The sequence below is a fragment of the Varanus komodoensis genome, unplaced genomic scaffold (genome assembly GCF_004798865.1).
Source record: "Varanus komodoensis strain SLA01 unplaced genomic scaffold, ASM479886v1 scaffold1, whole genome shotgun sequence".
Classification (NCBI taxonomy): Eukaryota; Metazoa; Chordata; class Lepidosauria; order Squamata; family Varanidae; genus Varanus; species Varanus komodoensis.
The window spans coordinates 82617903-82643521 of NW_025335268.1; the positions used below are offsets into that span (position 1 = coordinate 82617903).

Here is a 25619-nt window from a genome sequence, read left to right on the forward strand (position 1 = left end):
GCTCCAGCTCTGTCAATCTGCTTTGAGTTCATTGGAAAGAAGCAGGATATAAATGCAATAAATTGGATGGGAACCACTGGTGAACAGCAGCTTTCAAATCTTATCACTGATTGTCAAATGGATTGTGGTCTGGGCGTTGCCTGGGCCATTCTAAGACACCTGGGTTCTTGTTTTTTCAAGCCACTCCAGTCTTATTTTGTCTGTGTGTTCAGGGTTGTTGTCTTGCTGAAGGTGCCCATTCCCTCCAGTTCCAGGTCCCGTGAAGATTTTCCTCAAGAATCCCCCTGCATTTGGCCCCATCCATCTTGTCCTCTATCCTAGCCATTCCCACTCCCTGCTAGAAAAAGCATCCCCAGCACATGCTGCTGCTGCTGCCCTCTTTCTACACTGTGGGCTTTGCCCCATACACAGTATTTTACAGGCAAGGCCAAAAAGTTCACTTTTGGTCTCATCAGGACAAAGGACTCATTTCCATGTTTGCTGTGTTTCCCACATGCCTTTTCACAAACTCTAAATGGAGTTTGATCTGAGTTTGGATTTCTTCTTGCTGCTTTTCCATAAAGCCAAGCTTCATGGAGCAGCATGGATGGTTTCTTCCATCACACCTGCAGATCTTGCCAGTTCCTTCAGGGTTACCATTGGCCTCTTGATTACTACTTTTTTAATTCACTCCCTTAACTGATCACTGAGTTTTGATGGATGGCCTACTCTAGGCCGAGCCATAATCTTTCCATTTTGTAATAATGAATTTAACAATGCTCCAGGTGAAGTTTAGGACTTACAGCATAAGCCAACCCTAATTAGCTTTTCTGCACAGCTTTATTCCAGAATTGTTTTGATAGCTCCTTGGGCTTCATGGTGATGTTTGTTTAGATACAGTCTCCAACAAACTCTCGGGCCTTTCAGAAACAGGTGTATTTAATCTGAAATCATGTGGCATTGGAACATGCACACAGGTGGACTCCATTCAACTGTTTACAAATAGTTTTTGATTTCTGGAGGCAATGAAATGTGCTAGAGCTTAATTAGGCATGTCACAACAAAGGAAATGAATACTTACACAACTACAAGTGTCATTTTTTAAACCAAACTTTTGTGCCACAATGGAAATATTTTGCTCCCTCAGTGTTGAAAGTTTTGTATACATTAAGTGGTAACAACACCAATTAAATCCATTTCAATGCCAGGTTGTAACACAACAAAGTGTTTTTTAAAATGGGGGTGAATACTCCTGTGATGTGCTGTAGTTATAGAACTTTTTTTTAAAAAAAGATGCACCTTTCTGTACATCATTTTGCACTTAGAAGCCTTAACCCAGGATTTGAATAGCAACCTTTCCTTTGAATGTGTACCTTCTGTTTGGTACTAAGCAAGAATTATATGAATAGAAATAGATGTTTGCTTCTCATTATTTCTTTAAATAATAGAAACTATGTACAATATTTAAATATGACAACTTCCCTCAAAGAAACACCTCATCAAGTGAAAGACTCTTTAAAATGTCACAGAAACTTTTTTAAGAAGGGCAGCTTTTGTATTAACCTGACCACAAGCATTTGAGAAGCCCCTGAAGCCTGATAAAACCACGGCTTTGAGTTGTAATGGTTTGCATATGATGCTTATAGGAAGGGAATGATTGTCTTATTGCTTGCAGATTTAAGAGCTGTACACAAAGAATAGTTTAATGGAGGCTTAATGGCTCAGTCATCTGCGTCATTGTGCTTGCTAGATGAGGAATCTGGTGAGAGGGTATTACCTGTCCAGCCACCCCTCTCCAGATCTGAATCAAACTTCCAGTACAGTTATACATTGGTTTCTCCTTCCCTTCTGCACAGCTGGTTTCTGCCATGGAGGGGAGTCTATTGAAAGGAAGCAGGTGAGGGCATTGGTGACAGCAGCATCAGAGAGAAAGGTTAAAGGCAAGCAGCACACAGAAAAAGTCAAGCTAGAGCAAGCAAAAGAAGCAGAAAGGTCTGAGTGTCCTCAGGCAAGCTGGCATCCTAAGACAGAGCAGAGTTATTTGGGAAGGAAGAATTTGGAGGCTTACAATGGCTGTAATCAGATTTTATTTAGACTGGCTCAGGATAAACCAAGGTCTTGACTTGTGTTGAGGGAACTAGGTCAGCTTCTTGCAAGCCACTGAATAAGAATGGTGGGGTGGGATACCTATGCCATGGCTTGCAGAGAGGGAGCACCAGCAGTTTTTGATTAGCAGGGATGCTGACATCATCTGGCGGCCCCTTCGGGATTCCCTCTCCTCTCCAAGCTTAGCTGGCATTTGTCAAGCATCTGGGGTAGACTGGTCTTGCTATAACTTTGCTACTTGCATTTCGAGGCTCTTCTTAAGCATGATTATGGAATATTTTCTCACAGCTTGTGGGACAAGTTCATAACAATATTTTAAGAGTGGAGAATCTCAGTTACACAATAAACCCCTCTTGTAATGCTGATAACCTTTAATGTCCATCTGTTGAGTATGGCTATCAGCAGTGGGGAATCCAGTGCAAATAGGCCAGGAGTGCTCAGAACTTTAACTGAGCTCTACTAAGGTGACATGCAGAAGATTGGAGAGGGCCTTTAACTCCCAATCATCTAACAAATGCAAGAATCATAAAGCTCTACTCCTAACTGCTCAAGTTAGATTGCTGAAAAGGAATGCTTGGGCGGGAACACACCAGGAATGGATTTTTACATGACATGACTTGTAAATTTTGTTCCAGTGCTGATAATAACTTTTTGTGTTCAGCATGTGCTCAGAGACACTCTGTTCCTCAGACTTTAGCCTACGTCTGCCCATCTTTAGACTTTAGCCACAGTGTCACACTTGGGTCTTCAGGTATCTCATGAAAACTCCCAGGAGTCTAAGTCAGAGGTCTGGCAAGCCTGCATCCTGCTGACCTCTCAATAAATCTCCCCCATGAGCAGACTTCCGCATGAGCAAACTACTGAAACAGTGATCACAGCCAATTCAGAACATGTGGAAACCTCTGTGTGTAGAGGTCTATGCACATAGCTTCTTTTGCTCAGACATCCAGGCCTCACATGTGGACATCAAGGGTGGGACCAGGAAGAGTGCAAAAGAAAGGGGGTGGGTCCAACAGGGTGGCACCATGATACTTTTGATTGTGAGGAGTCCCTTCCTACATGCATGTGGCATGTTTAAATGTTCTTAGTGGTTCCTTTCAGATTACACTTCTATGATCCTATCAGAACAACCTCTGTGGTATACTTATCTAAAGAATCTTATGCTGTCAGAACTGGACCTGAATATCTAAATGTGTGGTGTTTAGTGTGTGTGTGTGTGTGTGTGTGTGTGTGTGTATTTGGATAAATAATCAATTGAAGGCATGTCACATCTAGTAAAATCACAATGCATGCTCATTTAAATGGCTAAAATACATTTACAGGCTGATTATAAGACTTGGTCCCTCAAACCTAAGCACTTAGGAAGGTACTAACTGTGCTGGCAGATAGTTTTGTCTAAATGTGCAAGACTGGTTGCTTTTGTTTAACTTACCTTTCTAGCATTCAACTTATACAGTGGTATTCTGAAGTTATTCATGCCCAATTACATGGAAGGCATAGAATTACATAATATTTAAGATGGTCTGTCCCAATCTGTTTTGTAATTGAATCCATTCTCTTTTACAGTGCAATAGGTATAGCGAAATGAAGACATTTGAGAAGATGTTAAAACAACTAAATTTGGAAACACTATCCGTGGTGCTGATTCTCTTTCTGGGGCTTCCAGGAACTACACGTGCATGTCCTCACCCTTGTGCCTGTTACGTTCCCACTGAAGTTCATTGCACATTTCGGTCTCTAGCAGCTGTACCAACAAGAATTTCTAAACATGTGGAACGAATCAATTTGGGGTCTGTATTGAAATTTTACTGTGCTGCTTTGCATTCCTTGAATATAATCTTTTAGAGCTCATCCCATGTGTTGAATGGTGATGCACAATGCTAGACAACAGAGTTGCAATTTGACACCAATGTGTCACAAATCAAATGCTTTATATAAAGAGCAGCATTAATGGAGTTGGTCTAAAAACCCCCATGATCTACTTTTAATTGCACTTTGGTTAACTTTGGGTTCAAACAAGATGCTCTCAAATCCTGCTAACTTGCCTTAAGTACATCACAAACATGATGAGCCACTGGTGAATGCGCATAGCATTTGCTTTCCTTCTCTTTCCTCAAACCCACCTCTTAACCCCATTCTATCGTTTCATGTTCAAAGAGGAAGTTACAACTGTTGTTGCCCTGAAGCAATGAGGGCTCCTCCCAACAAATATACGCAGTCTGCTGCCCTGTATCTCCCCCCCCCCCCACAACCCAAAGGTCTACAGCTTCATTGAACTTGCTTCCGTGCCTCACATTTCCTTTACCAACCTGCCACTCTTCTTCTTCCACAAGGATCTTATCCATCTAATGCTATACTTCGCACACTGGCCTCACAGACAGCAAACTTCCTGTATAACCCCACGTGACAATTTCCTTCCTTTCCTTGTTACAGAATCTCCTGCTTTTCCTGGAGATCATTTCAGCCTTACTGCCAACATTGCCATCACGCAACTTTTCCCTCACAACACCTTTTCTTTGATCTCTGTTTGCTAAGGGTCATGTCTATCTTCCTAAGCTCACTGGGTTTCTTTCCCAGATCACTCAGAACTTGTGCTACATGTGTGCATGCAGGCCCTGGAGCACTGTATAAATTGCATTGGTCACTTGTGCAGAAAGGAAAATGGAATGTGAGTACAGGGCACTCACATTTTTGTATCAGTGTGAAAGAAAGTTTTAAAAGAAGTAAAAAGAGGCTACCTCCTGATGTGGAAGTGAAATACTAAGGGCACAATCTAATGTGAGCCGTCCAGAGAGAAAAGTGTTTGGGCAGGCTAGAAATATCCCAAATAAATAAATAAAAATAAATAACGCCCTCTGCTTCATATGCACACAACCCTCCAACATAAAAGGTTTGCATGCATCCTATGCATAGAACAAGGAGTGGTGGTAATCTCTGCCACTACTGTGCCTCATGCTGTATATTTTATGTACACATCTATTTTTATCTGGGGGATGCAGGTGGTTCAGTGGTTTGAACTGCTGTGTTGGTGGCCTGGTTGATTGAAAGGTTGCTGGTTCGAATCTGCACAACGGGGTGAGCTCCTGTTGCTCTGTCCCAGATCCTGCCAACCTTGCAGTTCGAAAGAACGCAAATACAAGTAGATAAAAAGGTACCACTTTGGTGGGAAGGTAACAGCGTTCTGTGCACCTCGGTGTTTAGTCACGCTGGCCACTTGTCCATGGAGACTGTCTGCAGACAAATGCTGGCTCCCTTGGCTAGGAAACGGAGATGAGCGCCCCCTCAAGAGTCAGACATGACTGGACTTTAATGTCAAGGGGAAACCTTTACCTTTACCTTTTACTATTTTTATCCATCTGGAAGAAACACTAGAGAGGGAGAGAAAAAAGGGTGAGGCAGCAATAGGAAACAGTGTAAGTCACTAGACCCAACCTGCTCCCCTTCCCTCCCCATCAGAACTGAGGCTACAGAAAATCCTGTCTCTCTTCCCCCACCCAACAGACAAAACAATGTCAGGAGGCTGTACTATTGCACCAAAAATCCTTTGTTTTGTATCATTCCTTATGCTAATAATTTGGGCCTATGATCTGCTTATGAATCTTTACCACTGTCAATGCTAGTGATGTATCATCCTTTCTGGGAGCACGGGGATATTTGGACAAGAGAAGCAGAGATGACCACCCCCCACCCCCCACCCCTTGCTAGCAGAGATGCTTCAATTGCTGACACAGCAGAAACTGCACATGTTGTAGCAGGCATAGTTAATTTATAAGCACTGGGATTCCCATCTCCCTTCAAGTTATTTCATGTGTTTATTTAGCCAAGAGATATATCTTTCCAAAGAGGGCAACCAAATGCAACACAAATCACCTTATTTTTAGTTTTGAAAGTAGAAAAGTAATTGCCAATTAGAGCATTACTGGAAATCCTAAATTCATTTAGCATATACTTTCTCCTTCCCAATATTAAAGCTTAGATTTTTTTTCACTATCAGACTGCAAACTTTTGTTGGTTTTTTCAGTAATGCATCAATGAGAGTCTTGGTTCAGAAATTGGGAACAGCAAATTTTAATTAATGAGACTGTGAGTTAAACACAAGCATACATTTAAATTTTAAATTTGGTTATACGTTCATAGGGAAAAATAAAGTTAAATTTAAAAGGCTATCACACAACGCATAGTGGCTTTGATTTATTTAATTATAGCACACCACATGCTTCCTTTGTTGTCAAAGTGAAAGTGTGGTGAAACACTAATCTGCTTAAATGTAATGGAGTAATCTGGCAAAAGCAGCAAGTAATCAGCTAAGCATTCCTTAATGCACTCTTAGCCCTAGCATCTAGACCCACAGTTTTCTAGTTTGAAGGCCACTGATTTGACTCAATGGTTAAAAAAACTGCATATTATATGGGCCGATCTAGCAGTGCAACTAATACCTGTGGTTTTCTGCTTCGAGCAATTGTTTGGCATACGTTCATTTTTCTATGTCCTCTGGCAAAGGTTATTCGTGTACTGTTGCATATGTTGTTGGTATCTTTAAAGACCTAATGTTTTGCCAGGTTGATCATAGATCTAGTGACTAACACCCCCAGTATTTGGAGATTATAGGGGAAACCCTATTCCAATTAACATTTTCATGAATTTAAGCTCCAACTTAATTGCATCTATTTAATTTAGTTTATGACCAATGCAGCATACAGCCGACTTCAGAAACCATACGTGAAATACTAGTTAAGGACACATGGCCTTGTTAAAATGTTTCCTTAACTTTGTCAAATTATGTGTAGGATTTAGGAATGGGGTGAAGTTACCTAAAATGCCAGGTTTTCTTAATAAAGAATAATGATTCATAACAGAACTTTTAAAATGTGTTTTCTTCTCAGGTTTAACAGCATACAGGCTATATCTGAAAAATCATTTGCAGGACTCACAAAGCTAGAACTGCTCATGCTCCATGGAAATGACATCCAAAATATACCCAATGGTGCCTTAAAAGACCTGGCATCACTACAGGTAGAGCCAAAACAATTCTTAAAATAACAACAATCTTCATGTTCTCAAACCTGTGGTATGCATGCATGGACTCATATGCACAGCATAGCAAGATTATGTTTGGTGTTCAGTAAGAATATGTGAATACATGTGCAGAACATATCATTATATCCAACTCCTTAACAGGAAATGGAGAAAAATCAATGCAGTTCACATTTTAATGTATATTCACCTACCTTGATGCTTTCAAACCAAAATACAATGAAGCATGCCAATGCAAAACTGCATAAAAATGCATAAATTAAGAAATGATACACAGAGATGCATATATAAGTGAACATAATTGGATTGTATAAACTCTCTAGCGAGCTTCAGCTGTGGACCCATATAGAAATGAGTAACAACAACAATATCCAGAATGCATTCTATTAGGAAAATTGCTTTAAATGATATATTAAGCAAAACTGTGTATTTTAGGGCAACCATGCACAGAATGCATGTTTTTTAAAGGTAAATTGAAATAATTGTTCATTTCTACTTATCAGTGCCCTGTAGTGTTGAAATGAATGATATATTTTGTTTCATTATGGAGTAAAGAAACCATTTTTTATTCTTTATGTATCTGAAAGCTTTTGAATTTGTCTTTTGCTAGAGTTCATCATGTTCATTCATGTTCTTTATTTTCTTTGCCCAGTCCAGATCAAATTAGTCATACTTAAGTCCCACAGGAAACAATTTTGTTGAGCCTAAATGAAGTCCCGTTTATCTCAGTGGACCTATGAGTGGTCAAATTTCATCTTCCTATTTTCCCATATTATGTTGTGTTTTTGTAGTATATCAAAGCCCTAACATGTTCATTTGTTGACCTGTCTAGGTATTCAAAATAAGCTACAACAAGCTGCAGGTTGTAACAGGTCAAACCCTCCAAGGCCTCTCCAGCCTTATGAGACTGCACATTGACCACAACAGAATTGAATTCATCCACCCAAATGCTTTTAATGGATTAACTTCTCTCCGACTCCTCCATTTGGAAGGAAACCTGCTCCGGCAGCTTCACCCCAACACATTTTCCACATTCCTGGTCCTTGATTTTTTCAGGATGTCCACAATAAAGCACCTTTATTTGTCTGAAAATGCCCTTAGAACACTCCCTGTGGGCATTTTCCAAAGAATGCCACTCTTAGAGAATGTTTATCTTCATGGGAACCCCTGGTCCTGTGACTGCAGGTTGAAATGGCTCCTTGAATGGAGTGCAAAATCAGCAGGTAAGAGATTTTAACTATACTCAGTAGCAAATAGATTCCAACAGAATTTTAACTGGGAGTGCTGCATTCCTTTGTTGACTATATTCAGCGTTTGGGTCGCTTATTTATTTCTTAACCATAGACTGCCATTCCATGTTTCCTGATGCAGGGAAGTGAACAAGAGTAGTAAAATGCAGAAGTGAGTATATTTGAACTAGTTTTACCCCAAAACTAATTAGGCATCATTCCATGATGAAAGCCCAGCAATAAAATGGTGTGCACAGTACTAAGATGCATGGAATCCACAGAGCAGGGGGAGGCATTTTTATGGAAAACAAAGAACTTTCCAAGCCACAGTGGAGGCTATTTGGTAAATCTTCTCCCTGGAGGCAGTTATGACTAAGGCCTGGTGTACATGGATAGCAGAATGAGGTTGCAGAATCCATAACTGGTAGAATGGAGGGCATCATTTTCGGTTGCAAGTGATACAGAATCATGTTTTTGAATGCTTCCTATGCAGACAACTCCCTGCATGCAGAAAAGACAAATAACACACTAACCTGGACCATAATATTTCTCTCTGATCAGTGTCACAATCAAAACAGGGAAAAGCAAGATAATAGCAGATGAAAAAATAATTGCAGTCAGTTAAAACATAATTGCATTAAAAATACAAATAAGAACAAAGAGCAGTAGAGAAAAACAAATCAGCTCAAGAGCCAAATACTTGCTTAAATTAATATATATGTGTGTGTGTGTGTGTGTGTGTGTGTGTGTGTGTGTGTGTGTGTGTGTTTGCCTAGTGGTGGAAGGCCATTAATAAGGAGGTGAAGACAAGACTCCTTCACGAAGAGAGTTCAAAAGACTGGGTACCACTACTGAGGATTAATGAAGTGGCATTTCTAAAATATCCATTCTGCTTTGGAAGCAGGATAATATCATTCCAAATGCCAAATTCTAGGACAAAATTTAAATGAAGTGGATTCCAGAAGCATCCATGTTGAGAGGGGAAATGTCAAGAGAGGAAAATCAAATGGAAAAAAAATGAAGTGGTAAATTAAGCAATCTGAGGCAGCATAGATAGGAAACCATAACCAACATCTCTTGGTGATCATCATTTGACCAATCATTTGTATGAGGCCAGGGCTTTGAAAGGAAGTGGGATTAGTTGGCTTCTTTGTAATTTGCTTGTAACTGTGGCGTATTCAGATTGTACAGATAAAATCATTATTATTTATGATTTTTTGAATTCTTTTTTGTTTCCTTTTTTGGTCTTCCAGGTGTCCTAAAGTGTAAAAAAGACAAAGCATATGAAGAAGGCCAACTTTGCCCAAAATGCAGCTTCCCTAAGCAATTTCAGAAACAAGATATTCAAACTGTGAAAGATATTTCCTGCACAAAGCCCATCATACAGTCTCCTCTGAAACAGAATATTAGTCTCAACGAGCAAGAGGATGACGATGATGACAGCTCTGAGCTTCCCATGGAAGAATTTCAACTGACTCAATGGAACATTACTCTGAACATGACTGATGAGCATGGAAATATAGTAAACCTGAAGTGTGAAATAAAGAAACCAGCAGACTCTACCCAAATTCAGTGGAACCAGATCTCTCCCCAGGAAATTGAAGTCAATGCTACCATTTCCCTGGATCTGGAATGCCTAATGAACCGAGACAACTATGAAAAATTGTGGAAGCTTATTGCTTATTATAGTGAAGTCCCCCTCAAGTTACAAAGGGAACATGTGGTCAGCCATGAACCAAAGTTAAGCTATCATTATAGACAAGGTTCTGATTATGATGCCCTTTACTACACAGGTGTCAAAGGGCGAATCCTTGCAGAACCAGCCTGGGTGATGCAACCATTGATCCATATCCAATTAAACAGACACCAGAGCACTGGGAAAAAAGTAGTGCTCTCTTTCTCTACCCAGGTTTCTCAGATGCTCCAACCTCAAGAAAACAGACAGCAGAGAAGCAGCTGGGTGATGATAGAGCAAGACCAGCACACCAGGACAGCTCAGAGTGTAGTGGAAAGTTCAACTACTCAGCTGAGTTGCAATGTGAAAGCATCAGAAAGTCCTTCCATCAGATGGATGCTCCCAGATGGGACCAAACTCAAAGCTCCATTCAAAGGGGAAGACGGCAGGTTTTCTGTCCTCAGCAGTGGTCAGTTGGTCATCCGATCAGTTGCCTATGCTGATTCTGGAGTGTACTACTGTGTTGCCCAAGTGAGAGGTGACGTAGACACAATGTCCTACAGAGTTCTGGTGCAGCCTCCAGTCATTCAGCCAGCTGACTCCAGGACAACCAATATTGAAAAAAATGTGGGGGAGTCCATACTTTTGCCCTGCAGTGCAATGGCTATCCCAGATGCACACCTAAGCTGGATACTCCCAAACAGCCACGTTCTTCATGATTTCTCAAACTCCTCCAATGGGTACCTGCTAGACAATGGCACACTACTAATTCCACACAGCCGTGCCAGTCACAGTGGGTACTACAGGTGTGTGGCTATCAACCAGCATGGATCTGATCAATTTGCTGTTAAAGTAACAGTAAATAAAATGGTATCTGACCGATCCTCAAAAAGGGTGAAATTAAAAAAGCATCCTGGCTCAAACGCCCCCCAGAAAGCAAGGGGGCGCGTCATAGAAGATGACAGAGGTTCTGGTGCTGAAGAAATTTATGATACTCCTAGCAAAAAAATCCATCTCAAGAACTATGAAGTATCTCTTAAACAAAAGAATGACCATGCTTCTCACCTTCAATTTAAAAAGAACAAAAAAGGAAAGCGTAAAATGAAATTCTGGAAGGGCATGGACAGGGCTGAAGAGATCAATGTTGCAGAGGGCCGTAGAGTATTTGAATCCCGACGGAGGATAAATATGGCAAACAAGCAAATTAATCCACAGCAGTGGGCCAACATTTTGGCAAAGGTTCGTGGAAAAAACCTTCCAAGAGTAACAACAGCCTCAGGGCTGTCCTTAAGGACTACAACTGAAACTCCATTCATGCAGCAGACCAGCAGATCTCCTCTTCCTGCTGCCAGTCCTCCGCCTAAGACTACTATAGAAATCAATGAAGAGTCTTCTGCAGATGTGTCACATCTGGGTGAGGCAGAGATGTTCTCAACCACAGTTCTTCCTATTATCAACACAGAAAATTATAACAAAGACCAAGCATCTTCTACAACAGTGAGTCCTGAGTCTCACCCTTCTGTAGAACATGAATCTTCAAACACAACAGGAAGCCCATACGGTATGGAAATATCTCTCACAAGTTATACTCAGATCTCTCCAACACAGTCTTGGGATCACAGAAATTTGGGGAGAGGTCAGCCAAAGGCAGCAGAACCAAGACACCTAGATAGTTTCACCAGAGTGCCCACAAATGAAGAAACAATAAGCCTCTTTCCTTACATTCAGAGCACTCTGACAACAGCAGAGAAAGGGGAGAAAGGCACACAGTATGTATTCTCCTCTTCCGAACTACCCAAAGTTTCTGCAAAAACTCATATCTCAGAAGACACAGAGGCAAATATTTGGCAGAAGAGTATGAACACAGTAGATAACACTGCAATAATTTCTACACATTCTCAGATCAACAACAATCTGAATTTAGAAGTCACGACTGCTGTTTTTCCTCCTGCTGCTTCAGTGATGAATCTGGTTCCCACAGAAAATGGTAGCATTGCACATCAGCAAGTGAAAATTTCTTCTGACCCCTTTGGGAATTCGGACAGCATGCATGTTCAAAAACCAGAATCCACTTCTACTGTAGAAAGTACCACTGCTCCATTAGAAAAGAAAGACTGGCGAACAATTGCTGCAACCACTAACAAGTTGACCACAGTGGTCATGATGACAGTACCTGAAAGAAAAGTAACCACCTCTAACCCATCAGTTATCCAATATCCCCGAAGGCGACCATATGGAAGAAGGAGATTAAGACCAAATCGGTTCAGGAGACCAAAGCCTATTCTTCCAACTGCCTCTAGTATAAAAGAAGAGCCTTTCATTCAAAAAACACCTAAACTGGAAATTGCCACACAAACTTTGCAACATTCCACTTTTAAAAATCATCAGAAATCTGATGTTGAAACACCCCATGCAAATGAATATAAACCTTTGGAGGTGAATTCTTCGTTAATGACAAGTGTTCCTGCTTTACAAATGACCACCAAGGTTCACAACATTAAAGTAGATTCAGTTGTTCAACTGACTACCTCGGTGCCCAAAACACCTCTTACTTATACTACCAAGGACCTGAAAAGTCACATGTTCACATCAGCTCATGATTCACACTTTAGAGTTCCCAACAAACAGCTGAATTTGTCTCACACCTCAGGACATGCAGCATCTACAGAAAATGAATTAGCCAAAATCTTTGAAAGTAATATCATTACAGCAAATGATGAAGTCACAGAGGCCCATACAGCAAGCACTTCAGTATTTGTAGGAAGTGCCACTAGTCCGTCTAACCTTAGTTACACAGGGAATCCAAAATTAGTAGCAGAATCTCTTTCTATTGGCTCATTAGCTCCAGAGAATGGAGCACAATTAAGACCTGCTACTGCACAGCAACCGACTGCTGACAATAGCACAGAGGAGCATGTTAAGAATCCTCCAGATGTAGATGAATTGCACAATTCTTCAGAATCTCTGCTAATGACTACATCTGCAACAAATTTCCACCAAAGAGAAACAGTGACTTTACCTCACTATGGGGCAACAGATAATCACCTTTTCACATCTACAGAAACTAAACAAGTGATAAATCTTTGGCAAAGTAGAACAGACACATCACTATCTTCAACCCATGCACTGGACATGATTGCTCAGGTACATGAACAGCCTGTTGAGACTACTGAATATAGAACAGAAAAATGGGATTCCTCCATTTTGACTGTTTCACCTGTTCCTTTGACCACCACTCTTCCCAGCTCATTGCCTAGCAATGTTAATGTATCCCATCATTCTTCTGCAAAGAAAAATTACACGTATCATCAACTAGCACCCCCAGACAACAAAGGATCCGTCCCTGATAGCAGAGGAGCCAAAGTCACCTCAAGACAGAATCAACTTTCCACTTCCCATTTAAGCCACAACAAAATCTCCACACAAGAAAAGCAAGAACAACTGAAGGAACCATATGATGGCAGATCATTCAACAGCCTCTCAGGGAAACCCAAAATTCCTAACCAGTCAATTGGAATGGTGCCCACTTTTAATCAGCCACCTGCTCTGGCACCTCCAAAACACATCCCTGTGAGAAGCACCCTGAAACCTCCATATGTTGTTGCACCAGGCCTTTTCCGTAACTTTGTGACTCATCAGATCCCTCTCCACCATACCAATAAACCAGAGATAACTGCCTATGCAGCACATACAACACAGGACAGGAAAACCTCTTTTCGCCCAGATACCTTTCCCTCCATCACAACAGCTACACCATTATACAGGCCTAAGCTGCATACTCCAAGCAGATTTGGCAGCCAGACTGAAACCAGATACAGCATTCACTCCAGAGTGTTTGCCAACAACTACCTCCCTGAAATCAGAGATAAACCTGGGCGAACAGTAAATCAAGCGATACCTTATCTTCCAAATCCCAGAATTCCAGTCCTGTTTAACAGAACCAGGGTATTCCAACATTTAGGAGTCAGCTCTAAACAACCTGTGCCTAATCTGCATACTCCAGTAAGCTCAAATGAGAAGAAACTCCTCTCTCCAATTAGGATTATAATGCAAAGCATTCCGCTAAAAGTCACAGCTACTCCAGTGCCTCCAGTGTCCTTGGGTACCACACCACCAGCCATGCCTGCTTCTCCTACAGTTAACACTCTAAGAATTAAACCTCAGGTGACTCCAACCATGCAGCAATCCTCCAGGATCATCCACTATAATAGTCCAAACATGCTGTTTGTGCCTAAGCTAGGAGGAGTTCAGGCACTTAATTCCAGCAGTATTCAGCCTTCCACACATTTCAGGATGCAAGGAGAAAGGCCAAAGATTATAACAAAAAAATCTAATGTTGTATCCATCTTTGCTGAGTCAGATGCTGTCATCCCATGTGATGCCATTGGAGAACCCAAGCCTTTCCTTTCTTGGAAGAAAATCTCCACAGGTAAGATTTTTAAAGTGTCAGTTTTGATACCATCATAATAGGGCATGAATACAGACATTTCCATTTTTCTCTCAAGAGAACAGCATCCTTTATGCACAAGACATCCATGCATCATGGATGTAAGCATCCTTCTGTGCACATTGCTGAGGCATAATACATGCACACAAAGGCATTGTGATGCTTATCACAGTTCTGATGAATGAGTTAAATCAGGGTGTGGGAAAATGTGGTCCTCCAGATGTTGGTCTGCAACTCCTGTTATCCCTAGTTGCCATAGCCATGTTGAGGGATGATAGAAGCAGAGCAGCAGTGCAGTAACTTGTGGGAGGCAAGCATTCCCCATAACTGGACAGGGTGCTTCCTCTGATTATATACAGGGATGGACAGCTACACCTGGAGCCAGGAGGTGTTATGGGTGACTAGCTGGATTGAGTTTTTCTATCTGCACATCTTAGGCTTTATGGCAAGTATGTAGAACCTCTTTCAGTTTGAAGGTTACACCTTGGAGAAGTTCTTGGGAACTGCATTCCAGTGGTGGGTCAGTCCAAAGACCAAAGGGTAAAATGGCCAAGAAATCAGCATGTTCTAGTTTAAAGCCAGTAACTAAGGCTTAGGAAAATCATTTTAACCCTTTTAGAACAGGGGACTAGGGATGGACAAATACCAAACCATCAGTGGTCGGGAGAAACAGTGGAACCAGAAAAAGAGGAGGAAATGATCTTCTGGGGAACCACAGAGGACTAAATTGGATTTGTCTCCCTGGCCAGATTAGATTTGCACCCTTATTGTAATGTTTTACTGAGCAGCCAAAGTGAATTTCTAGGATTATTCTATTGTAAAGTGTTGCTTGAGGGAAAATGAGAATGAAATCTACCAACTATTCTTTTCTTCCCCTCTCTTATCTGCTGAACCTTCTAGGAGCCCTGATGACAGCCAATACAAAGATACAACGTTTTGAAGTCTTGAAAAATGGTACATTCATTATTCGCAAAGTTCAGCTTCAGGACCGTGGACAGTATTTGTGCACTGCTCAGAACCTGCACGGTGCTGACAAAATGATTGTCTTGTTGACCGTCTTAGCCCAGCAGCCAAAAATGCTGGTCTCCCGCTTCAGAGATGTGACTGTTTATTTTGGAGAGAAAGTGACCATGGATTGCCAAGCCAGTGGAATTCCAACCCCACACATTTCTTGGATTTTTCCTGACAGGAAAATATTACAAACTGTGAGCACTACAGAGGGCAGGGTAATGCTGTATGAAAACAGAACCTTGTCCCTTAAGGACACAAACTTCTCAGATCGGGGAGTTTACAAGTGTGTAGCCAGCAATGCTGCAGGAGCTGATAGTATTGCTGTGAGACTTCACGTTGCTGCCTTGCCACCGATTATTCAACAGGAGAAACAAGAAAACATTTCCCTCAATGTTGGACAGAACATTAACATTCACTGCAGTGCCAAAGCAGCACCTCTGCCTGGAATCCGTTGGCTGCTCTTCGATGGAACTCAGATCCGAACCTCCCAGTTTGTCCATGGCAATCTCTTTGTTTTCCCAAATGGGACCCTGTACATTCGCAATGTCTTGCCCAAAGACAGCGGGAGCTATGAATGCATTGCGACCAATATGGTGGGAACTTCCCGAAGAACTGTGTGGCTGCATGTCAAGAAGCAGTCCACAAATGCCAAGATCACTGGGAGCTCTCCACAGAGAACGGATGTAACGTATGGCAGCACCCTGCAGCTAGACTGCACTGCATCTGGCGACCCCTGGCCTTGGATACTCTGGAGGCTTCCTTCAAAAAGGATGGTCGATTCCCTACACAGGTGAAAAAAAACAACCCATTTGCTATTACTTTTGGCATGTCTAGTGTCCACTGATGATTTTCATGAGTTTCGTATGACAACTCTGCAAGTGAGCATGAACTCATAAGTTACTCCAACAATATTTCCTGAGACACCCTGATTAGCAGTTAAATGGCCAGCTTAATATGCCTTTGTGTATGAGGGAATGAGAGAGATGGTGCACTGGATAACTCTAAATCAAGCTGCACTGCCTTTATTTATTTGTTTATTATATTTATTATATCCTGACCATTCCCAACCTTTTCCTCTCTGAGACCTGGATGTGATGTTTGCTTGAGGCGTGGACACATGTGCATGTACACCTGTGTGAGTGCACATGCACAGTTGTGCAGGCTTGCACAGTGATGCATACCCACACTCATGCACGGGCATGCATGCATCCCTTTCCAGATAGGAAATGGGGATCTTTATGAGGCTCTCTGGAAGTGAGAATGGAGATACTTCTTTCCATCTCTTCCTGCAGTGATCCTGATATAATTCTCTCTTTCCTCTCCCTGGCAGCAGTTGCAGGAAAAGAACCACCTGAATCAAAATAGCTGGGAAAGGGTGGAGAACATGCTAGTTCTGCAGGGGGCTGCAGTTAAGGCCTTAGAAATAAATTCACATGCACACGCACACACTCAGCAGCAGCAGCACATTCTGTTCTGCTGCCAGATACAATACACAGGGTTTCAGAATGGAAAGCTGCCAGCAACTGAGTTAACTTTTTCCAAATATTTCTTTTCCACTAAAGCATTACAGTGGCATGTTTCAGCTTCGGGGTTTGTTCCTAAGCACATTTATGCAGAAATTCCCTTGGAATCAGTGGGACTTCCTACTAAAGACGCATGACTGCAGCCTAGAACCACTTGCCAAGACTACTGGTTTTCCCGAAAGCCTTGTGGTTCCCTGCAATCAGAGATCCTCCAGTGAGGAGATTTGCAATGGTGGAAAGTACTCCTGAAACTTGCCCATAAGTATCAGCCTCCTCAGATCATGCACAACCACAGGGGCAGGGTTGTTTTCATTGAGTTCACCCATGTCTGCAGAGCCAACAGTGAGGCTGAACGTGCCAAATCAACTATTTCTGTGCCTCAGACATGAACGCCTCACACAGGGTAAGCAGAACTACTCATCATACACAGCACTGTGGAAAGAGGTCCCTAAAAATAGAAAAGTTGGAACACGCTGGTCTGGCTCAGGGTGCATCACAAAGAAAGTCCTTTGGATAAAATTAGAATAGATTTTGGATAAATTTAGGATAGAATTACTTTAAATCGCCCTAATGAAGAGAGGAGAGTAGCTAAAACCTGCCAACATATCTTAAATAAATGTGTTGAATGGACCATTGCCAATGTGTCCTCTCTTCCATATGGGAAAACACACGCACACACACGCGCGCACACAGATGCAGTGCATTCAGAGGGGATCGTTGCTGAGCCCAATTGATTTCAAGGGAGCTAATTGTATGTTGACCTCCATACTTAAATGAAGGGAACATAAATGTGCTTCGGTTTAGCTGAATTGCAGCCATGTTTGCTATAGCAGCAGTACAGGATCTCATTCCTTTGTTTATATGTGTATACATTTAGCTAAAAGCCTGTATTTATGCTCAAATGACTATTTTTATTAGAGTATAAATATAATACTTCATTGTATTCCAGCAAGTTCAAGTGTGCCAAGTTGTTTGGCCTTGTTTTTTTTTATTATTATTATTGTACTCATTTTACTTTACACTGCTTTGGAATTGCAGAGTTCTTTTAAAATGCTCTTTGGCACATGACCTTTGCCTTATTAAAGCATACGTTAAATTATTGGCTTTAACTGATGACAATTAAGCATTTAATAATCTAGCACCAACAACTTCCATAAAAAGCAGTGAAGATGAGGCCAGAGTATACCTCTATGATTTAAAGTATACAGTGATCTATATAAAGACAATAGTGCTTTACACACCTGATAAAAACCACAACGATGGAGAGGAGAGCTACACTACAGCAAACCATTCATATGCACTGGCTATTCATAAATGCCCAGTTATCCTGGTCATGATGTTCAAGTGGAATCTGCAGCAGGCATACTGTTTGCGGCAGGGCATTTGAGTACCACTACCCTATTTTGATTCCCCCAGGTCTAGGGCCATGGGCAGGTTGATACAGGGAGAAGTGTTTCTTCAGATAGTAATCATGTCTGCAGTCACAAGGGAACTATAGGCGAGGTCCATTTTTGAGAAGAGCTGAGCCATTGAGGGGCCTTGGTGTTTTTGATGGATTTTACAGGATTGTTCTGTGAAGTTAACCTGGACCTCTGTTTCAGGTAGCACTGAAAACAGCATCCCGCCCAGCATGACATGTCATGGATTCACTCTGTGAGTTCCCCAGCTCTTGCTTTAAGGGCTACACAGGAGTACAGTGGGCTTCCATTAGTAAGGGTTGGGAAATGCAGTGTCATGATGTCACATCAAGTGCTAAATTTCACTGGACCCTGCAGAGAACTAGGCACAGAAAAGCCCCTTTCTGTGGCCGCTCTCAGTCTTTCATCACATCTTTTAGATTTCATATGAACAAAAAGATAGCTGTACCTGAGACAATAGGACTGAGCCTGTAGTTCGTAAGTCCTATCAGTGACACAAAGGTAAGTATGTGTCTCCATGCTGGTGTCAGAACTGACCCCAGCAACTCTGTGGGAACTGGTTGAAGGTTCCAGCCCTTGTGTTGCCTCCCTGACCTTGTGTAGCCATAAGGAGCCGTTGCTCAATCAACCTGCGATGGCAAAGTCAACTGTATAATCAGCACTGGTCATTTTCTAGCTGCAGTATGTTCAAGCCAGTTCCAAGAATGTGTTTCAGTTAGGGAAAAGAATGAACTCCATGGCTTTCATTGTGGAAGAATAAGCCACATTTCTTAGTGGGCATATGATCTACCTGCAGAAGGTCCCAATTTCCATTCCTGACATGTCTGGGAAAGATCTTGCTTGAAGCCTTAGGTAACTGCGTTCCATTGGATTAGCTTCAGATGAAAGATACAAGCACTAGTACATTTGTTTGGTATTGCTTCTTGTTAACAGTTGAAGAGAGAGATGTACAGGCCATGGTTATGAACATGTTATACACCAGTTTTCCTCTGAGTGTTACATGAAACTCTGCCTAACACATGCACACATGACTGTACATTGGGTAGAGAACTACTCCAATAACCTCTGAGAATAAGGTAGATAGGAATGGAATAGATCAGGACATCAAACCGTTCAGCACAAGGACCACATTCAATTTCAGAGAAGCTCTTGGTGCTACATTCTAGTGGGTGATCTGGCTAAAGATAAATGGAATAGTGCCAAAAATAAAAAGGCCATTATATTTTACCTTGGAGCTCTTGCTGCCAGTAAATGAGCCCTAGTAGAGGCAACTCAACCCTCTAATGGAGGAAAAATGCAATAATTGGGAAAATACCAAGTGATCAGCAAATGGGGAAAGAGGTAGAACCAGGGGAAGGAGACGTGGCCATTGGGGAACTCCAGAGGGCCAAATTAGCCTGCAGGCCTAAGGTACTGCACCCTTCATGTATAGGAATCAATTATTTGATTCAATATAAGGTATGTATACTTAGGACTAACATTCCTTTCTCTCCAGATCTGAAATAATGAAAGGTGGTGTGCCTGCAGACCTGGAGACAGCTTGAGCAATTAGATATTCCGGAAGGGTCAGCATCTGAGGTTACATCTCATTTGCCAAATGAGTGGAACATAATGCCATTAGATGTTTAGAATCATTTAAAATATATTGGTCACATGATTTCCTGTGGTAGAGAAGATTATACCCTGATGCATTAAGTAATTTGGCTACATAAACATCTTAAGCTGCTTGTGTAAATATTGTGTGTGATGTTACTGGAAGTTGAACTTCCATCCTCTACCATCAAGGATCCCATGATCCTCTCTTAAGTGACAGATAATGCAATTAAATACATTTCTGTCCAGAAATCCTGAGGCTTTGGCAAATGGGGCTTAATTCCAGGTAAACTCAATACAGCATTGCTGCCCAAATACAGGTACTAACATATACAAAATGCTCCACTTCTTTAAATTTGCCAAATACATTTGCATGCTTATAACCAAAGTAGTATCACACACTGGAATAACATTTCTTCATCAATAAATGTGCATATCTTGCTGCACAGTATCAGTACCTTCTTCATTTTATAAACATGTGTGTCCAGTCATTCAAGGTTACATAGGATTCGTCTATGATGTGTATATACCAGAGGATTTTTTAAAGTGCATTTCTATGTCTGTGACTAAATGTAGAACATAATTCTGTAAATAAACCTAGATCTTCAGAAGAGAAGTATAAAGTGAAACCATCCTTCCCATTACCAGAATGTCAATATCAGGATGGAATTGTATGCTTGTAAATGAAGATAATTTTTTTTGTTTTGTTTTTTTGGCTCAAAGTAAGATGACTTGTGACCATAAACTTACATCATATGCTTTTTCTGTTTTTCCTAAATTAGTTTGGACAGCAGAATCAAGGCATTTGGCAATGGAACTTTGCTCATCCATTCTGTCACTGATAAGGATGCTGGAGATTACTTATGTGTGGCCCGCAATAAGATTGGTGATGACTACGTAGTGCTCAAAGTAAATGTGATGATGAAACCTGCCAAAATTGAACACACAAATGAGAATAACCGGAAAGTGATGTATGGAGGAGACCTAAAAGTTGACTGCATAGCCACAGGTCTGCCAAATCCAGAGATCTCCTGGAGTCTTCCAGATGGCAGCATGATCAACACCTTCATGCAGTCCGATGACAGTGGAAGTCGAGCAAAGAGGTATGTGGTATTCAACAATGGGACATTGTACTTCAATGATGTCGGACTGAGAGAAGAAGGGGACTACACCTGTTATGCCGAGAACCAGATTGGCAAAGATGAGATGAAAGTGCGAGTCAAAGTTGTGGCTGAACCTGCCACCATTAGGAATAAAACCTACACAACAATTGACATTCCATATGGGGATGTGGTGTCTGTAGGCTGTGAAGCAAAAGGAGAGCCTACACCAAAAGTCACCTGGTTGTCTCCAAGCAACAGGGCTATCCCACTGCTGTCAGATAAATATCAGGTGTACAGAGATGGGACACTTCTCATACAGAAGGTCCAAAGGTCTGACAGTGGCAACTATACCTGTGTAGCCCGGAACAGTGCTGGGGAAGACCGAAAAAATGTCTGGATCCGGGTCAATGTTCAACCTCCAAGAATAAATGGGCATCCCAGCACTATCACGTCCATGAGAGAAATGGCTCTGAGAGACGGCCGAAAACTGATTGACTGTAAAGCAGAAGGCATCCCATCTCCACGGGTCATGTGGGCTTTCCCTGAAGGAGTGATCCTGCCTGCCCCGTACTATGGGAGCAGAATCACTGTGCACCGTAATGGCACTCTTGATATTCGTGGAGTGAGGCAGACCGACTCAGTGCAGCTGGTGTGCATTGGCAGGAATGAAGGGGGAGAGGCCAGGCTTATTGTGCAACTGCAAGTCATGGACCACTTGGAAAAGCCCACCTTCAGGGATCCTGTCACTGAAAGGATTACTGCCACAGCTGGCCACAGCATCAACCTGAACTGTTCTGTTAATGGGATGCCACAACCCAGCACTGCCTGGATCCTCCCCAATGGCACAGAACTGCAGAAAGGCAGCCATCTGCACAGGTTTTACCACAAGAAGGATGGGATCCTGCACATCAGTGCCCTCTCAGCAGTAGATGCTGGGACCTACCGCTGCACAGCCCGGAACCCAGGTGGCTATGCTGAGAGGGTGGTCTTCCTTCAGGTAGGGATGAAGCCGGAGATCAGCAATCAGTATAACAACCTCGTGAGCATTATCAATGGGGAGACCCTCCAGCTCCACTGCATCACCCAGCCCAGCCAACGCGCCCGTGTCACCTGGACGCTGCCCAACGGGATGGTCTTAGATGGTCCCCAAGCTGTTGGGCGATTCTCCCTGTCTGGGAATGGCTCTCTCACTGTGCGTGAAGCCTCTGTATTTGACCGAGGTACCTACCTATGCAAGGCCGTGACAGAGTATGGCTCTTCCCTTATGAATGTCCCGGTGATTGTAATTGCCTACCCCCCACGCATCACAAGTGAGCCAGCTCCCGTCATTTACACCAGGCCAGGCAATACCGTGAAGCTGAACTGCATGGCCATTGGAATCCCTAAAGCAGAAGTAACATGGGAACTCCCAGACAAATCACATCTGACAACAGGAGCTCAGTCCCGTCTGTATGGAAACAAATTCCTTCACCCTCAGGGCTCACTAATCATCCAGCAGGCTACACAAAGGGATGCAGGCTTCTACAAATGCACAGCTAAAAATATACTAGGCAGTGATTCAAAAGCAACCTACGTACACATATTCTAATGTTCAAGCAAATGCCTTTGAATACACACAAATATCTCACATCTTTGCCAAGTGAGCGCAGCTAGGAAAATGCAGATGCTAAATGAATCTGGTTGTACTAAGCAGAGAAAAGCACAGTTGTGCCAGAAATGGTGTATCATGAAGCTCTACCTTTGTGAGACTCCAAAACATGTTTCAGGCAAGTAAAACAAAATCTCTGAACTATCTTTGAGATGGGACAGAGTTTAAAACCTGAAACAAATAGTGGACAAAACAAAAATGCAGCAACTTGGTGAACTTTCTACATTTGCAATGTTCACTTTTGTAACTTAACCTTGAATGGGTTCTTGTGATGAAAAATAAAATCAGTCCAGCCAAAGTAAGGTCATTTATATCCCACAAATGTCAAAGTGAGAGTTCAGCACTGTAGTCAGTGGGACCAAAAAGGTATTTAACTTTGCCTGGATTGCGCTTTGTATCCTTCAGGCCATTACATGGGGTGAATTACAAGGGAAAGGAGGAGGATTTGATTCAGGAAAACTGTTTTCCGTAGCAGTCCTGTAGAGTCTGTAACACATAGTTCTTCTTTAAGTCTGGCTGATAAATTTAAGGCAATGAAATTTAGCATGAGCTTGAGAAATTCTTTCTTTTATACCTTGTTCTGTTTAAAACCACTATGGTTTCCACAATTGACATTGGCAGAGGAAAGGGGAAACAAATATAAATCTGTAATTTTTGCAATAAAATTCAAAACGAGGAGATATTTTCTAAGGCTTCTCCCTGCCCCAATCTATTTTGTTTCTACCCACAACCTAAAATACTCTGCCCATTGATAATCCAAATCTATTTCTTTATGGAATAAGCACCTTAAAGCGTACCAGAGTAGTATTAAAACAAACAAAAGGATTGACAGAAAAGTTGCTTCCTTTGCTGTTGATGATACTGGAAACAAACAGGTTCCTTAATCCCCTGCAATGCTTTGACATAGCCAAGCCTCTATAGAATATAATAACTATTTTCTGTTCATTTTTCTATCAGCTCTCTGGGATCAACTCTTCAGTTAGCAAATTAAAAGAGCAACAACCTGATTTTATTCTCTCACAGCCTAGCAATCATTACTGTAACAATGCAAATGACTCACAGCAAGGGAATCCCTAGCTGACTTCAGTCGTTATTTTATGTGTGTGTGTGTGTGTTTTCAGACTATGAGACTGGAAGAATAACAGTGATCTGTGTCTCAGTGTATAAATTATTGGTCTTTACAAGACTCCGATACTTCTACTGTGTTTTATATAATATTAAGATCAGTATACTGTATGTTTTATAATAAAAACAAATATTTTCCTCACAACTTTGTCACAGTAGTTCTTCCTGGTAATAAAACTGTTCCACAAAGCAACATAGATCACCTCAAATATAGCAAAGATAAAGTAGTAGGCAATTAGAAAGAAATGGGTTCATTTTTCTTTAAGAATTCAGTTATACCTGCAAGGAGATGCCAAAGCCCTCACATGGCTATTACCTGGCCATCCATCTCCAACTTGCACACAAGCACGCAAGCGTGCAAAGATGCATGCCTTGAACTTTATTAACTAGCATTTCCACAGTCATTATAAAACACACTGTGCTGTAACAGTTTTTCCCAGTGAGTAAGTCAGTGCTATGTTCCTTTTATAGTCCTGAGGGAACAGAAGACTATAAACTGTGACTTCCTTAAAGTTATACAGTGTGTTGGATCCAGACTTGGTCTTAGAATATAACCACCAAAGTCAATTGGACAAATTACTTATAACCAAGTGAATCTACACTACATATAGCTAAGAGTTGGATCCAGGCTAAGAGTAATTTAACTGCCATTCTTTTTTATGGATCTGCTATGTGCAGGACTGACATTGGATACAACCCAAGTCTGGTTTCAAAGTTTGAGTGTATTCAGACATAAAAATCCTAGGTACAATTCCAGATACACTGATATATCAAATAGTTGAATCATTGTCAACTGGGGAGTGGGAGAAGATGGAATGTTTCTTCCCTGACAAGAAGTTCTTAAAATAACACCACAGACTTTCCCATAATTTACAAGTTGCACTAAAGTATTGTTTTCTCTATTAGCCAACCATATGTTAAATACCCATTATGAATTACTATAAAATTCAAGTGCAAATCCAAAAATTGTATTTATAACCGAATGAACTCTAATTGTACTATTGTAACATATGCATCCCATCTTGTGATGTGACGTTGTATTGGCATTACAATTGGTTGGTCCCTTTTTACATGTTACTGAAGTGACTAAGTCATTTTTGAATTATTCCATTTTAGCAATGTCCCATCTCCCTGTACAGCTTTTGGTGTTGTGTCATGAAATACTTCTTTGTTCCACTTCTTAATTTCCTTGAGCTGTTTGATAACTCTTAAAGAACATCACGTTAAAAGTTGACCTTGATTTAAATGACACAAAAAGTGCACTCAAATTCATGTAACTTTTGTGTTTGTAAATTTGGTAGAAAATTTAGGAATAATAACTATATTTTAAATAAAAATGTAATACCTTTCACCAAAGTCAGGCAGATGATCTATGTACTTGCTGAATATGCTGTCTATGTTAAAGTTAAAGACTTTTATGTTAAAGTAAAACTTAAAGACCCATTTCCTTACTCCTTAAGACCATTGAATCATAATTGGAGTGGTAGCCCATTAAGAAGAGAAGACCTTAAAACAAAGGACTGTCCTTGGTCAGCTCCCCAAAATAGTGGATTTCCCCTGTAGAGTAGGGCATCTGAACCATCCTATGTCCTCTTCACCAGTACTTCTGTGATAGTATCAGGTCCAAAAGGAACAGAAAAAGGATTGGTGATAAGAGCAGCACTCATCATTACCCGCTCAGGCCTACAGAGAGGGCATTTGGATGTGGGAGCTGGAGCCAGGTGGTGG

At 41.5% G+C, this 25619-nt stretch overlaps 1 protein-coding gene across 1 annotated transcript; it reads left to right on the forward strand.

Annotated features, from left to right (window-relative positions):
• Positions 1–3659: 3659 nt before the first annotated feature.
• MXRA5 (matrix remodeling associated 5) lies at positions 3660–22706 on the forward strand. The gene is made up of 7 exons (XM_044449691.1): positions 3660–3875; positions 6969–7098; positions 7952–8342; positions 9602–12856; positions 12962–14452; positions 15371–16271; positions 20798–22706. The coding sequence occupies exons 1-7, from the start codon at positions 3670–3672 to the stop codon at positions 22704–22706; spliced, it is 8283 nt and encodes a 2760-aa protein (XP_044305626.1). The 5' UTR covers positions 3660–3669.
• The last annotated feature ends 2913 nt before the right edge of the window (positions 22707–25619 follow it).